General features: G+C 43.2%; 1 protein-coding gene and 1 long non-coding RNA gene across 16 annotated transcripts in view; one reads left to right on the top strand and one right to left on the bottom strand.

Annotated features, from left to right (window-relative positions):
* Nucleotides 1-16081, top strand: part of LOC118380907 (polypyrimidine tract-binding protein 3-like) — a 151092-nt gene that overhangs the window by 66315 nt on the left and 68696 nt on the right. For 4 of the 12 annotated variants that reach the window (XM_052517518.1, XM_052517521.1, XM_052517520.1 and 1 more), the window contains exons 3-4: nucleotides 6471-6607; nucleotides 9867-10013. In XM_052517518.1, the coding sequence (XP_052373478.1) occupies nucleotides 6471-6607; nucleotides 9867-10013 (284 nt within the window). Of the gene's footprint in view, nucleotides 1-6470; nucleotides 6608-9866; nucleotides 10014-10094; nucleotides 10107-10187; nucleotides 10200-10372; nucleotides 10385-10775; nucleotides 10788-10837; nucleotides 10850-11178; nucleotides 11191-11394; nucleotides 11407-11456; nucleotides 11469-16081 lie in introns of those variants that run through there. The other 8 variants (XM_052517529.1, XM_052517528.1, XM_052517527.1 and 5 more) reach the window with 8 other exon arrangements.
* Nucleotides 10166-12207, bottom strand: LOC127929576 (uncharacterized). 4 transcript variants are annotated; one of them, XR_008135252.1, is made up of 6 exons: nucleotides 11516-12207; nucleotides 11454-11484; nucleotides 11299-11422; nucleotides 11207-11268; nucleotides 11052-11082; nucleotides 10166-10215 (listed from the first exon to the last, which is right to left on the bottom strand). It is a non-coding gene; the product is annotated as an uncharacterized LOC127929576 (long non-coding RNA). The 4 variants fall into 4 exon arrangements; XR_008135250.1 differs by lacking the exon at nucleotides 10166-10215 and adding an exon at nucleotides 10404-10586; XR_008135249.1 differs by lacking the exon at nucleotides 10166-10215 and adding an exon at nucleotides 10444-10462 and having other exon boundaries at nucleotides 11021-11082.

Genomic DNA, 16081 nt, shown 5'->3' with positions numbered 1-16081 from the left:
TACTGAGGCCTGACTACAAACTAACACATCTAGACTGTCTGTTTCTACTGAGGCCTGACTACATACTAACACATCTAGACTGTCTGTTTCTACTGAGGCCTGACTACAAACTAACAAATCTAGACTGTCTGTTTCTACTGAGGCCTGACTACATACTAACACATCTAGACTGTCTGTTTCTACTGAGGCCTGACTACATACTAACACATCTAGACTGTCTGTTTCTACTGAGGCCTGACTACAAACTAACACATCTAGACTGTCTGTTTCTACTGAGGCCTGACTACAAACTAACACATCTAGACTGTCTGTTTCTACTGAGGCCTGACTACAACTAACACATCTAGACTGTCTGTTTCTACTGAGGCCTGACTACTACTTCTAGACTGTCTGTTTCATGGTGGCACTGTTCTAGACTGTCTGTTTCTAACCTGACTACATAACTTAGCTCTGTCTTTACTGAGGCCTGACTACAGGCAACACATTAGACCAGTCTGTTTCATGAGGCCACTACAAACAACATCTAGACCCCTGTTTCTACTGTTGCCAGGACACATCCAATGCAAACTGCTTGAGTTAGTGAGTTGACACTAGCTGATATTTGCCCATGTTATTTACACTTATATATACCTTGTCATTACAGCCCTGCTGAGGATATTCTCTGAATACCAGTCTGTCATCCATACAGCAAGATATTTTGAATACCTAGTGTTGCCAGGACACCTTGGAATCTCCGGAACATAGCTGATATGCCCATGTTATTTACACTTATATATACCTTGTCATCTCTGCTGAGGATATTCTCTGAATACCTTGTCATCTCTGCTGAGGATATTCTCTGAATACCTTGTCATCTCTGCTGAGGATATTCTCTGAATACCTTGTCATCTCTGCTGAGGATATTCTCTGAATACCTTGTCATCTCTGCTGAGGATATTTTCTGAATACCTTGTCATCTCTGCTGAGGATATTCTCTGAATACCTTGTCATGTCCGCTGAGGATATTCTCTGAATACCTTGTCAGAGGAGCAACGGCTTTACTTTCCCCTCTTCCCTTGTGTCTGCCTGTCTGTCATTGGTCCCTCTCTAATGTGGTCTAATATACCCAATCAGCTATGACTTCCCTAGCTCTCTATAGCCAAGGTACTGTGTCATAGTTGCCTCAGGGGAGAAGCCTGGTTGGTTCAACAGATTGTTTAGACCTGCTTCACTCAGAGTAGTAGTAGTAGTAGTAGTAGTACTAGTAGTAGTAGTAGTAGTAGTAGTAGTAGTAGTAGTAGCAGCAGCAGCAGTAGTAGTAGTAGTAGTAGTAGTAGTAATAGTAGTAATAGTAGTAGTAGTAGTAGTAGTAGTAGTAGTAGTAGTAGCAGCAGCAGTAGTAGTAGTAGTAGTAGTAATAGTAGTAGTACCTAGGATAGGATAAGTAATCCTTCTCACCCCCCTTTTAAGATTTAGATGCACTATTGTAAAGTGACTGTTCCACTGGATGTCATAAGGTGAATGCACCAATTTGTAAGTCGCTCTGGATAAGAGCGTCTGCTAAATGACTTAAATGTAAATGTAGTAGTAGTAGTAATAGTAGTAGTAGTAACAGTAGTAGTAGTAACAGTAGTAGTAGTAATAGGAGTAGTAGTAGTAATAGTAGTAGTAGTAGTAGTACTAGTAGTAGTAGTAGTAGTTGTAGTAATAGTAGTAGTAGTAGTAATAGTAGTAGTAGTAGTAATAGTAGTAGTAGTAATAGTAGTAGTAGTAGTAGTAGTACTAGTAGTAGTATTAGTAGCAGCAGCAGTAGTAGTAGTAGTAGTAGTAGTAATAGTAGTAGTAGTAGTAATAGTAGTAGTAATAGGAGTAGTAGTAGTAATAGTAGTAGTAGTAATAGGAGTAGTAGTAGTACTACTAGTAGTAGTAGTAGTAGTAGTAGTAATAGTAATAGTAATAGTAGTAGTAGTAGTAGTAGTAGTAGTAATAGTAGTAGTAGTAGTAGTAATAGTAGTAGTAGTAATAGGAGTAGTAGTAGTACTACTACTAGTAGTAGTAGTAGTAATAGTAATAGTAATAGTAGTAGTAGTAGTAGTAGTAATAGGAGTAGTAGTAGTAGTAGTAGTAGTAGTAGTAGTAGTAGTAGTAGTAGTAATAATAGTAGTAGTAGTAGTAGTAATACTAATATTAGTAGTAGTAATAGTAGTAGTAGTAGAAGTAGTAGTAGTAATACTAATATTAGTAGTAGTAGTAGTAGTAGTAGTAGTAATACTAATATTAGTAGTAGTAATAGTAGTAGTAGTAGTAGTAGTAGTAGTGGTGGTAGTACGACTAGTAGTTGTAATAGTAGTAGTAGTACTAGTAGTAATAGTAGTAGTAGCAATAGGAATAGGAGTAGTAGTGATAGTAGGAGTAGGATTAGTAGGAGCAGTAGTGGTAATACTAGTAGTAGTTTTTGTATTCTAATAGTATAATAGTAGTAGTAGTGATGATAGTAGTAGTAGTAATAGTAGTAGTAGTAATAGGAGTAGAAGTAGTAGTAGTAGTAGTAGTAGTGATCGTAGGAGTAGGATTAGTAGGAGTAGTAGTAGTGATAGTAGTACTAGTAGTAGTAGTAGTAGTATTCTAGTAGTATAGTAGTGATAGTGGTAGTAGTAGTAATACTAGTAGTAGTAGTAATAGTAGTAGTAGTAGTAGTAGTAATAGTAGTAGTAGTAGTTCTAGTAGTAGTACTACTAGTAGTAGTAATAGTATAGTAGTAGTATTAGTAGTAGTAGTAATAGTATAGTAGTAGTATTCTACTAGTACAGTAGTAGTAATAGTAGTAGTAGTAGTAGTAGTAGTAGTAGTAGTAGTAGTAGTAGTAGTAGTAGTAATAGTAGTAGTAGTAATAGTAGTAGTAGTAGTAATAGTAGTAGTAGTAGTAGTAATAGGAGTAGTAGTAGTAGTAGTAGTACCAGTCGTAGTGCTATTAGTAGTAGTAGTAGTAGTAGTTGTACTCGTACTACTAGTAGTAGTAGCACCAGTAGTAGTAGTAATAGTAGGAGTAGGATTAGTAGGAGTTGTAGTATTCTAATAATATAGTAGTGGCAGTAGTATTCTAATAGTATATTAGTATTCTAATAGTATAGTAGTAGTAGTATTTTAATAGCATAGTAGTAATATTCGTATTCTAATAATATAGTAGTGGCAGTAGTATTCTAATAGTATATTAGTATTCTAATAGTATAGTAGTAGTAGTATTTTAATAGCATAGTAGTAATATTAGTATTCTAATAGTATAGTAGTAGCAGTAGTATTCTAATAGTATAATAGCAGTAGTAGTATTCTAATAGCATAGTAGGAGTAGTAGTATTCTATTTGTATAGTAGTACAAGTAGTATTCTAATAGTATAGTAGTACTCTAATAGTATAGTATAGTTAACCCATGAGGACCGGTCTTATTTTTGGTAGCTGAAATACAATAATCATCATGTCCTATGTCAACTTCACAACTCCAGTAATATTATAGCTACAAGCAGTACAATACATCACATGAACTTGAGCAAATACTTGGAGTCCTATTTTTTTTATTTTACTCGGCAAGTCAGTTAAGAACAAATTCTTATTTTTAATGACGGCCTACCAGGGAACAGTATGTTAACTGCCTTGTTCAGGGGCAGAACGATACATTTTTTGACTAACCAGGTCAGGGATTTGATCTTCCAACCTCTCGGTTACTAGTCCAACACTCTAACCACTAGGCTGGTTAAATGGGATCTGCCTTGCTGGTTAAATAGGATCTGCTGGCTGGTTAAATGGGATCTGCCTGGCTGGTTAAATAGGATCTGCTGGCTGGTTAAATGGGATCTGCCTGGCTGGTTAAATGGGATCTTCTGGCAAATGGTTAAATGGGATCTAGCTCTTCAAATGGGATCTTTGTTTAAATGGGATCTCTGGCTGGTTAAATGGGAACTCCTGGCTGGTTAAATGGGAACTAGCCTGGCAGGTTAAAGGAGCCTGGCTGTTTAAGTGGGATCCCTGTGGTTAAATGGGATCCTGGCTGGTTAAATGGGATCTGCCTGGCTGGTAAAATGGGATTCCCTGGCTGGTAAAATGGGATCTGCCTGGCTGGTTAAATGGGATCTGCCTGGCTGGTTAAATGGGATCTGCCTGGCTGGTTAAATGGGATGATGGCTGGTTAAATGGGACCTGCATGGTTAAATGGGATCTGCCTTGCTGGTTAAATGGGATCTGCCTTGCTGGTTAAATGGGATCTGCCTGGCTGGTTACCTGCCTGGCTGGTTAAATGGGATCTGCCAGGCTAAAACCAGGGGATCAAACATCTGCCAACCAGGTTAAATAGGAACTGCTTGCTGGTTAAATGGGATCTGCAACCAGGTTAAATGGGATCTGGTAGGAATAAATGGGATCTGCCTGGCTGGTTAAATGGTTAAACCTTGCTGGTTAAATGGGATCTGCCTGGCTAAATCTGCCTGGCTGGTTAAATGGGATTCTCCAACCAGGTTAAAACCAGGTAGTTAAATGGGATCTGCCTTGCTGGTTAAACATTCTGCCTGGCAGGTTAAATGGGGATCTTCCTCCAACCAGTTAAATGGGAACTGCCTTGCTGGTTAAATGGGATCTGCCTGGCTGGTTAAATGGGATCTGCCTGGCTGGTTAAATGGGATCTGCCTGGCTAGTTAAATGGGATCTGCCTGGCTGGTTAAATGGGATCTGCCTTGCTGGTTAAATGGGACCTGCCTTGCTGGTTAAATGGGATCTGCCTTGCAGGTTAAATGGGATCCAGGTTAAATGGGATCTGCCTGGCTAAAATTCTCCAACCTGGTTAAATGGGATCTGCCAGGTAGGAACAAATGGGATCTGCTGGCAGGTTAAATGGGATCCTGGCTAGGAACAAACATCTCCAACCTGGTTAAATGGGATTTGCCCAGGTTAGGGACAAACATTCTCCAACCAGGTTAAATGGGATCTTCTAGGATTAAATGGGATCTGCCTGGCTGGTTAAATGGGATCTGCCTAGTGGTTAAATGGGATCTGGGCTGCCATGGGTTCTGCCATGGCTTGTTAAATGGGATCTAATGGCTGGTTAAATGGGATCTAATGGCTGCTTAAATGGGATCCCTGGCTTTTAAATGGGATCTAAAATGGGATCTGCCATGGCTGGTTAAATGATACCTGCTGGATGGTTAAATGGGATCTAATGGCTGCTTAAATGGGATCTGCCAGGCTTGTTAAATGGACAGCATGTGGTTAAATGGGATCCCCTTCCCTCAAATGAGACAGCAAATGGGATCTGCTGGCTGGTTAAATGGGATCTCCCTCAAATGGGACAAATGGGATCCCTGGCTGGTTAAATGGGACCTCAAATGGGATATGCTTGGCTGGTTAAATGGGATCAATGGCTGCTCCCTCAACTTGTTAAATGGGATCTAATGACAGGGATCTGGCAGTGTGTTGCCAAATGGACAACCTCCCTGGCTTGTTAAATGGGATCTAATGGCTGGTTAAATGGGATCTTGGAGGAGGGACAATGGCTGCTTAAATGGGATCTGCCTGGCTTGTTAAACATCTAATGGCTGTGTTAAATGGACTGCCTGGCTGGTTAACCTCTCCCTTAAATGAGACTAATGGCTGCCTTAAATGGGATCTGCCTGGCTTGTTAAATGGGATCTAATGGCTGGTTAAATGGGATTGCCTGGCTTGTTAACCTTGTTAAATGGGATCCCTAATGGCTGAGAAATGGGGTCTAATGGTTGGTTAAATGGGATCTGCCTGGCTTGTTAAATGGGATCTGCTGGCTGGTTAAATGGGATCTGCTTGGCTGGTTAAATGGGATCTGATGGCTGGTTAAATGGGATCTGCCTGGCTGGTTAAATGGGACCTGCTGGCTGGTTAAATGGGATATGCTTGGCTGGTTAAATGGGATCTGGCAAATGGTGGTGCCAGGTTAAATGGGATCTGCCTGGCTGGTTAAATGGGATCTGCCTGGTTAAAGCAACCTCTCCCTCAACGGGATCTACCTGGCTGGTTAAATGGGACCTTTATGGTTAAATGGGATCTGCCTGGCTGGTTAAATGTGATCTGCCTGGCTGGTTAAATGGGATCTGCCCGGCTGGTTAAATGGGATCTGCTGGCTGGTTAAATGGGATCTGCTGGCTGGTTAAATGGGATCTGCTGGCAGGTTAAGTGGGAACTGCCAGGACAACCACCTGCATCCCTAAATGGGACCTGCTGGCTGGTTAAATGGGACCTGCTGGCTGGTTAAATGGGATCTGCTGGCTGGTTGCCAGGATCTACTGGCTGGTTAAATGGGAACTGCCTGGTTAAATGGGATCTACCTGGCTGGTTAAATGGGATCTCCTGGCTGGTTAAATGTGATCTGCTGGCTGGTTAAATTGTATTTGCCTGCCTAGTTAAATGGGATCAATTCATCAAATTGACAAAAGTGTGTTGCTTCAAATTCTTTGTTTATCTCTCTCCTCCTATAGCTAATGGCAATGATAGCAGACAGTTTAAAGGAGAGGACTCCCTGTGGTCCTTCCCGAGTCCTCCACGTGTGGTGCCAGGACAACTCATCTCTCTAGGAGTCCTCTCCCTCAAACCTGTTGAGAAAGGGAAAAACCAGGTAGGGAGGAAACATTCTCCAACCAGGTTAAAACCAGGTAGGAACAAACATTCTGGTTAAAACCAGGACAGGAATAAACATCTCTCTCAACCAGGTTAAACCCAGGTAGGAACAAACATTCTCCAACCAGGTTAAAACCAGGTAGGAACAAACATTCTCCAACCAGGTTAAAACCAGGTAGGAACAAACATTCTCCAACCAGGTTAAAACCAGGTAGGAACAAACATTCTCCAACCAGGTTAAACCCAGGTAGGAACAAACATTCTCCAACCAGGTTAAACCCAGGTAGGAACAAACATTCTCCAACCAGGTTAAAACCAGGTAGGAACAAACATTCTCCAACCAGGTTAAAACCAGGTAGGAACAAACATTCTCCAACCAGGTTAAACCCAGGTAGGAACAAACATTCTCCAACCAGGTTAAACCCAGGTAGGAACAAACATTCTCCAACCAGGTTAAACCCAGGTAGGAACAAACATTCTCCAACCAGGTTAAACCCAGGTAGAGCCCTATAGACCCTGGTCAAAAGTAGTGTAATATATAGGTCAGGGCCCACAGTAGTGCACATTTGACCAGGGCCCATAGGGGTTTTATTATAGGGAATAGGGTGCCATTTGACCAGGGCCCATAGGGGTTTTATTATAGAATGGTGCCATTTGACCAGGGCCCATAGGGGTTTTATTATAGGGAATAGGGTGCCATTTGACCAGGGCCCATAGGGGTTTTATTATAGGGAATAGGGTGCCATTTGGGATGTATATCTGGTGTCAAGATCATGTGATAGGCCTGATCACAGACAACGATGAGACAGCAGTGTGTTGCCAGGACAACCACCTCTCCCTCAACGATGAGACAGCAGTGTGTTGCCAGGACAACAACCTCTCCCTCAACGATGAGACAGCCTATAGGAGGAGGTCAGAGACCTGGCAGTGTGTTGCCAGGACAACAACCTCTCCCTCAACGATGAGACAGCGTATAGGAGGAGGACAGAGACCTGGCAGTGTGTTGCCAGGACAACCACCTCTCCCTCAACGATGAGACAACCTATAGGGAGGAGGTCAGAGACCTGGCAGTGTGTTGCCAGGACAACAACCTCTCCCTCAACGATGAGACGGCGTATAGGGGGAGGACAGAGACCTGGCAGTGTGTTGCCAGGACAACAACCTCTCCCTCAACGATGAGACGCGTATAGGGGAGGACAGAGACCTGGCAGTGTGTTGCCAGGACAACAACCTCTCCCTCAACGATGAGACAACCTATAGGGGGAGGACAGAGACCTGGCAGTGTGGTGCCAGGACAACAACCTCTCCCTCAACGATGAGACAGCCTATAGGGGAGGACAGAGACCTGGCAGTGTGGTGCCAGATGAGACAGCCTGTAGGGAGGAGGTCAGAGACCTGGCAGTGTGGTGCCAGGACAACAACCTCTCCCTCAACGATGAGACGGCCTATAGGGGGAGGTCAGAGACCTGGCAGTGTGGTGCCAGGACAACAACCTCTCCCTCAACGTCAGCAAGACACAAGAGCTGATCGTAGACTACATGAAAAGGAGGGCCGAACACACCCCCATTAACATTATTGGGGCTGTAGTGGAGCGGGTCGAGAGTTTCAAGTTCCTTGGTGTCCACATCACCAACAAACAATCATGGTTCAAACACACCAAGACACTCGTGAAGAGGGCACAACAAAACCTCTTCCCCCTCAGGAGACTGACAAGATTTGGCATGGGACCCCAGGTCCTCAAAATGTTCTACAGCTGCACCATCGAGAGCATGGTAAGGCAACTGCTCGACATCCGACCGATAGGCAGAGGGCTCCTTCACAGCTTCTACCCCCAAGCCAAAAGACTCCTGAGTAATCAATTACCCCATGTATATAGCCTCCACATTGACTTGGTACCGGTACCCCCTGTATATAGCCTCCACATTGACTTGGTACCGGTACCCCCTGTATATAGCCTCCACATTGACTTGGTACCGGTACCCCCTGTATATAGCCTCCACATTGACTTGGTACCGGTACCCCCTGTATATAGCCTCCACATTGACTTGGTACCGGTACCCCCTGTATATAGCCTCCACATTGACTTGGTACCGGTACCCCCTGTATATAGCCTCCACATTGACTCTGTACTGGTACCCCCTGTATATAGCCTCCACATTGACTTGGTACCGGTACCCCCTGTATATAGCCTCCACATTGACTCTGTACTGGTACCCCCTGTATATAGCCTCCACATTGACTTGGTACCGGTACCCCCTGTATATAGCCTCCACATTGACTCTGTACTGGTACCCCCTGTATATAGCCTCCACATTGACTTGGTACCGGTACCCCCTGTATATAGCCTCCACATTGACTTGGTATCGGTACCCCCTGTATATAGCCTCCACATTGACTTGGTACCGGTACCCCCTGTATATAGCCTCCACATTGACTCTGTACCGGTACCCCCTGTATATAGCATCCACATTGACTTGGTACCGGTACCCCCTGTATATAGCCTCCACATTGAATCTGTACTGGTACCCCCTGTATATAGCCTCCACATTGACTCTGTACTGGTACCCCCTGTATATAGCCTCCACATTGACTCTGTACCGGTACCCCCTGTATATAGCATCCACATTGACTCTGTACTGGTACCCCCTGTATGTAGCCTCCACATTGACTCTGTACTGGTACCCCCTGTATATAGCCTCCACATTGACTCTGTACCGGTACCCCCTGTATATAGCATCCACATTGACTCTGTACTGGTACCCCCTGTATATAGCCTCCACATTGACTCTGTACTGGTACCCCCTGTATATAGCCTCCACATTGACTCTGTACCGGTACCCCCTGTATATAGCCTCCACATTGACTCTGTACCGTAATACCCTGTATATAGCCTCCACATTGACTCTGTACCGGTACCCCCTGTATATAGCCTCCACATTGACTCTGTACCGGTACCCCCCTGTATATAGCTTTGTTATTGTATAGTGTTACTTCTTTAACACGCTGCTGTCTTCTGAAACAAAACATGGTCGATCACTACGCAGCATCATTCTTATTCAACAGTCTCGCGTTCCACACTACGTTAATGAAGTGAGATCAGGGCAGACAAAATACCACGTTGAAAAATGATTGAATTGAGATGACATTTTCTGTTAATATCACCCCTACTACGTTTTCCTTTTCCGTTTCTCCTAAATCTCTGTCTTGTACTAAGTGTCTAGCATGAGTGTCTTTGTGTTCCCTCCCTAACCAACCAGGCTTTTATAGAAATGGCTTCTGAAGAGGCAGCGATCACCATGGTGAACTACTACACCACAGCAACACCTCACGTACGCAACCAGCCAGTCTACATCCAGTACTCCAACCACCGCGAGCTCAAGACAGACAACCTGCCCAATCAGGGGGTGAGTACAGTCCAACCTGACCAATCAGGGGGTGAGTACAGTCCAACCTGCCCAATAAGGGGTTGAGTACAGTCCAACCTGCCCAATCAGGGGGTGAGTATAGTCCAACCTGCCCAATCAGGGGTTGAGTATAGTCCAACCTGACCAATCAGGGGGTGAGTACAGTCCAACCTGCCCAATCAGGGGGTGAGTATAGTCCAACCTGCCCAATCAGGGGTTGAGTATAGTCCAACCTGACCAATCAGGGGTTGAGTACAGTCCAACCTGCCCAATCAGGGGTTGAGTATAGTCCAACCTGACCAATCAGGGGTGAGTACAGTCCAACCTGCCCAATAAGGGGTTGAGTACAGTCCAACCTGCCCAATCAGGGGGTGAGTATAGTCCAACCTGCCCAATCAGGGGTTGAGTATAGTCCAACCTGACCAATCAGGGGGTGAGTACAGTCCAACCTGCCCAATCAGGGGTTGAGTATAGTCCAACCTGACCAATCAGGGGGTGAGTACAGTCCAAACTGACCAATCAGGGGGTGAGTACAGTCCAACCTGCCCAATCAGGGGTTGAGTACAGTCCAACCTGACCAATCAGGGGTTGAGTACAGTCCAACCTGACCAATCAGGGGGTGAGTACAGTCCAACCTGACCAATCAGGGGTTGAGTACAGTCCAACCTGACCAATCAGGGGTTGAGTACAGTCCAACCTGCCCAATCAGGGGTTGAGTACAGTCCAACCTGACCAATCAGGGGTTGAGTATAGTCCAACCTGCCCAATCAGGGGGTGAGTATAGACCAACCTGCCCAATCAGGGGCTAAGTACAATCCAACCTGCCCAATCAGGGGGTGAGTACAGTCCAACCTGACCAATCAGGGGCTAAGTACAATCCAACCTGCCCAATCAGGGGTTGAGTACAGTCCAACCTGACCAATCAGGGGCTAAGTACAATCCAACCTGCCCAATCAGGGGTTGAGTACAGTCCAACCTGCCCAATCAGGGGTTGAGTATAGTCCAACCTGCCCAATCAAGGGGTGAGTACAGTCCAACCTGCCCAATCAAGGGGTGAGTACAGTCCAACCTGCCCAATCAGGGGTTGAGTATAGTCCAACCTGCCCAATCAGGGGCTAAGTACAATCCAACCTGCCCAATCAGGGGTTGAGTACAGTCCAACCTGCCCAATCAGGGGGTGAGTATAGTCCAACCTGCCCAATCAAGGGGTGAGTACAGTCCAACCTGCCCAATCAGGGGTTGAGTACAGTCCAACCTGCCCAATCAGGGGTGAGTACAGTCCAACCTGCCCAATCAAGGGGTGAGTACAGTCCAACCTGCCCAATCAGGGGTTGAGTATAGTCCAACCTGCCCAATCAGGGGCTAAGTACAATCCAACCTGCCCAATCAGGGGGTGAGTACAGTCCAACCTGCCCAATCAGGGGTTGAGTACAGTCCAACCTGCCCAATCAGGGGGTGAGTACAGTCCAACCTGCCCAATCAGGGGTTGAGTACAGTCCAACCTGCCCAATCAAGGGGTGAGTACAGTCCAACCTGCCCAATCAAGGGGTGAGTACAGTCCAACCTGCCCAATCAAGGGGTGAGTATAGTCCAACCTGCCCAATCAAGGGGTGAGTACAGTCCAACCTGACCAATCAGGGGCTGAGTACAGTCCAACCTGACCAATCAGGGGCTGAGTACAGTCCAACCTGACCAATAAGGGGCTGAGTGCACCACATGTACAGTACATGGTCCTTGCCCTGAACAGCCACTGTGTCTCAAACAACATCCTGTTCCCAATGGGCCTCTCCTCCTACCTCTACCTCTACACTCTCCTCCTACCTCTACCCTCTCCTCCCTCTACCCTCTCCTCCTACCCCTACCCTCTCCTCCTACCCCTACCCTCTCCTCCTACCTCTACCTCTACCCTCTCTTCCTACCTCTACCCTCTCCTCCTACCTCTACCCTCTCCTCCTACCTCTACCTCTACCCTCTCCTCCTACATCCACCCCTACCCTCTCCTCCTACTTCTACATCTACCCTCTCCTCCTACTCCTACCTCTACACTCTCCTCCTACCTCTACATCTACCCTCTCCTACCTCTACCCCTACCCTCTCATCTTATCTCTACCCTCTCCTCCTACCTCTACCTCTACCCTCTCCTATATCTCTCTCCTCCTATCTCTACCCTTTCCTGTTCCCTATGGGCCCTGGTCAAAAGCACTAAAAACTGTAGGTTACAGGTTATACTGTAGGTTATAGGTTATACTGTAGGTTACAGGTTATACTGTAGGTTATAGGTTATACTGTAGGTTACAGGTTATACTGTAGGTTACAGGTTATACTGTAGGTTACAGGTTATACTGTAGGTTATAGGTCATACTGTAGGTTACAGGTTATACTGTAGGTTACAGGTTACAGGTTATACTGTAGGTTACAGGTTATACTGTAGGTTACAGGTTATACTGTAGGTTATAGGTTGTACTGTAGGTTATAGGTTGTACTGTAGGTTATAGGTTATAGGTTATACTGTAGGTTATAGGTTATACTGTAGGTTATAGGTTATACTGTAGGTTACAGGTTATACTGTAGGTTACAGGTTATACTGTAGGTTACAGGTTATACTGTAGGTTATAGGTCATACTGTAGGTTACAGGTTATACTGTAGGTTATAGGTTGTACTGTAGGTTATAGGTTATACTGTAGGTTATAGGTTATACTGTAGGTTACAGGTTATACTGTAGGTTACAGGTTATACTGTAGGTTACAGGTTATACTGTAGGTTATAGGTCATACTGTAGGTTACAGGTTGTACTGTAGGTTATAGGTTATACTGTAGGTTACAGGTTATACTGTAGGTTACAGGTTGTACTGTAGGTTACAGGTTATACTGTAGGTTACAGGTTATACTGTAGGTTACAGGTTATACTGTAGGTTACAGGTTATACTGTAGGTTATAGGTTATACTGTAGGTTATAGGTTATACTGTAGGTTACAGGTTATACTGTAGGTTACAGGTTATACTGTAGGTTACAGGTTATACTGTAGGTTATAGGTCATACTGTAGGTTACAGGTTATACTGTAGGTTATAGGTCATACTGTAGGTTACAGGTTATACTGTAGGTTACAGGTTATACTGTAGGTTACAGGTTATACTGTAGGTTATAGGTTATACTGTAGGTTACAGGTTGTACTGTAGGTTATAGGTTATACTGTAGGTTACAGGTTATACTGTAGGTTATAGGTTATACTGTAGGTTATAGGTCATACTGTAGGTTACAGGTTATACTGTAGGTTACAGGTTATACTGTAGGTTATAGGTTATACTGTAGGTTACAGGTTATACTGTAGGTTACAGGTTATACTGTAGGTTACAGGTTATACTGTAGGTTATAGGTTATACTGTAGGTTACAGGTTGTACTGTAGGTTATAGGTTATACTGTAGGTTACAGGTTATACTGTAGGTTATAGGTTATACTGTAGGTTACAGGTTGTACTGTAGGTTATAGGTTATACTGTAGGTTATAGGTTATACTGTAGGTTACAGGTTATACTGTAGGTTATAGGTCATACTGTAGGTTACAGGTTGTACTGTAGGTTACAGGTTATACTGTAGGTTACAGGTTATACTGTAGGTTATAGGTTATACTGTAGGTTATAGGTTATACTGTAGGTTACAGGTTGTACTGTAGGTTATAGGTTGTACTGTAGGTTATAGGTTACAGGTTGTACTGTAGGTTATAGGTTATACTGTAGGTTATAGGTTGTACTGTAGGTTACAGGTTATACTGTAGGTTATAGGTTATACTGTAGGTTACAGGTTATACTGTAGGTTATAGGTTATACTGTAGGTTATAGGTTATACTGTAGGTTACAGGTTGTACTGTAGGTTATAGGTTGTACTGTAGGTTATAGGTTACAGGTTGTACTGTAGGTTATAGGTTATACTGTAGGTTATAGGTTGTACTGTAGGTTACAGGTTATACTGTAGGTTACAGGTTATACTGTAGGTTATAGGTTATACTGTAGGTTACAGGTTATACTGTAGGTTACAGGTTATACTGTAGGTTACAGGTTATACTGTAGGTTATAGGTTGTACTGTAGGTTACAGGTTATACTGTAGGTTATAGGTTATACTGTAGGTTACAGGTTATACTGTAGGTTACAGGTTATACTGTAGGTTACAGGTCATACTGTAGGTTATAGGTCATACTGTAGGTTATAGGTTATACTGTAGGTTACAGGTTATACTGTAGGTTACAGGTTATACTGTAGGTTATAGGTCATACTGTAGGTTACAGGTTGTACTGTAGGTTACAGGTTATACTGTAGGTTACAGGTTATACTGTAGGTTATAGGTTATACTGTAGGTTACAGGTTATACTGTAGGTTACAGGTTATACTGTAGGTTATAGGTTATACTGTAGGTTTTAGGTTATACTGTAGGTTTTAGGTTATACTGTAGGTTATAGGTTATACTGTAGGTTACAGGTTATACTGTAGGTTATAGGTTATACTGTAGGTTACAGGTTATACTGTAGGTTATAGGTTATACTGTAGGTTACAGGTTATACTGTAGGTTACAGGTTATACTGTAGGTTACAGGTTATACTGTAGGTTATAGGTTGTACTGTAGGTTACAGGGTATACTGTAGGTTATAGGTTGTACTGTAGGTTATAGGTTATACTGTAGGTTACAGGGTATACTGTAGGTTATAGGTTATACTGTAGGTTATAGGTCATACTGTAGGTTACAGGTTATACTGTAGGTTACAGGTTATACTGTAGGTTACAGGTTATACTGTAGGTTACAGGTTATACTGTAGGTTATAGGTTATACTGTAGGTTATAGGTTGTACTGTAGGTTACAGGGTATACTGTAGGTTATAGGTTATACTGTAGGTTATAGGTTATACTGTAGGTTACATGTTATACTGTAGGTTACAGGTTGTACTGTAGGTTATAGGTTGTACTGTAGGTTATAGGTTATACTGTAGGTTACAGGTTATACTGTAGGTTACAGGTTATACTGTAGGTTATAGGTTATACTGTAGGTTATAGGTTATACTGTAGGTTATAGGTTATACTGTAGGTTATAGGTTATACTGTAGGTTACAGGTTGTACTGTAGGTTACAGGTTGTACTGTAGGTTACAGGTTATACTGTAGGTTACAGGTTGTACTGTAGGTTACAGGTTATACTGTAGGTTACAGGTTGTACTGTAGGTTATAGGTTATACTGTAGGTTACAGGTTATACTGTAGGTTACAGGTTGTACTGTAGGTTACAGGTTGTACTGTAGGTTACAGGTTATACTGTAGGTTACAGGTTATACTGTAGGTTATAGGTTATACTGTAGGTTATAGGTTATACTGTAGGTTATAGGTTATACTGTAGGTTATAGGTTATACTGTAGGTTACAGGTTATACTGTAGGTTATAGGTCATACTGTAGGTTACAGGTTATACTGTAGGTTACAGGTTATACTGTAGGTTACAGGTTATACTGTAGGTTATAGGTCATACTGTAGGTTACAGGTTATACTGTAGGTTATAGGTTATACTGTAGGTTACAGGTTGTACTGTAGGTTATAGGTTATACTGTAGGTTACAGGTTGTACTGTAGGTTATAGGTTATACTGTAGGTTACAGGTTGTACTGTAGGTTACAGGTTGTACTGTAGGTTATAGGTCATACTGTAGGTTACAGGTTATACTGTAGGTTATAGGTTATACTGTAGGTTACAGGTTATACTGTAGGTTACAGGTTATACTGTAGGTTACAGGTTGTACTGTAGGTTATAGGTTATACTGTAGGTTACAGGTTATACTGTAGGTTACAGGTTATACTGTAGGTTACAGGTTGTACTGTAGGTTACAGGTTGTACTGTAGGTTATAGGTTACAGGTTGTACTGTAGGTTATAGGTTACAGGTTGTACTGTAGGTTATAGGTTACAGGTTGTACTGTAGGTTATAGGTTACAGGTTGTACTGTAGGTTATAGGTTACAGGTTGTACTGTAGGTTATAGGTTACAGGTTGTACTGTAGGTTATAGGTTACAGGTTGTACTGTAGGTTACAGGTTGTAC

This window comes from Oncorhynchus keta, unplaced genomic scaffold (genome assembly GCF_023373465.1).
Source record: "Oncorhynchus keta strain PuntledgeMale-10-30-2019 unplaced genomic scaffold, Oket_V2 Un_scaffold_8424_pilon_pilon, whole genome shotgun sequence".
NCBI lineage: Eukaryota > Metazoa > Chordata > Actinopteri > Salmoniformes > Salmonidae > Oncorhynchus > Oncorhynchus keta.
Note: the sequence above shows the minus strand (reverse complement) of the source record. Positions and strands in the feature narration are given on the sequence as shown.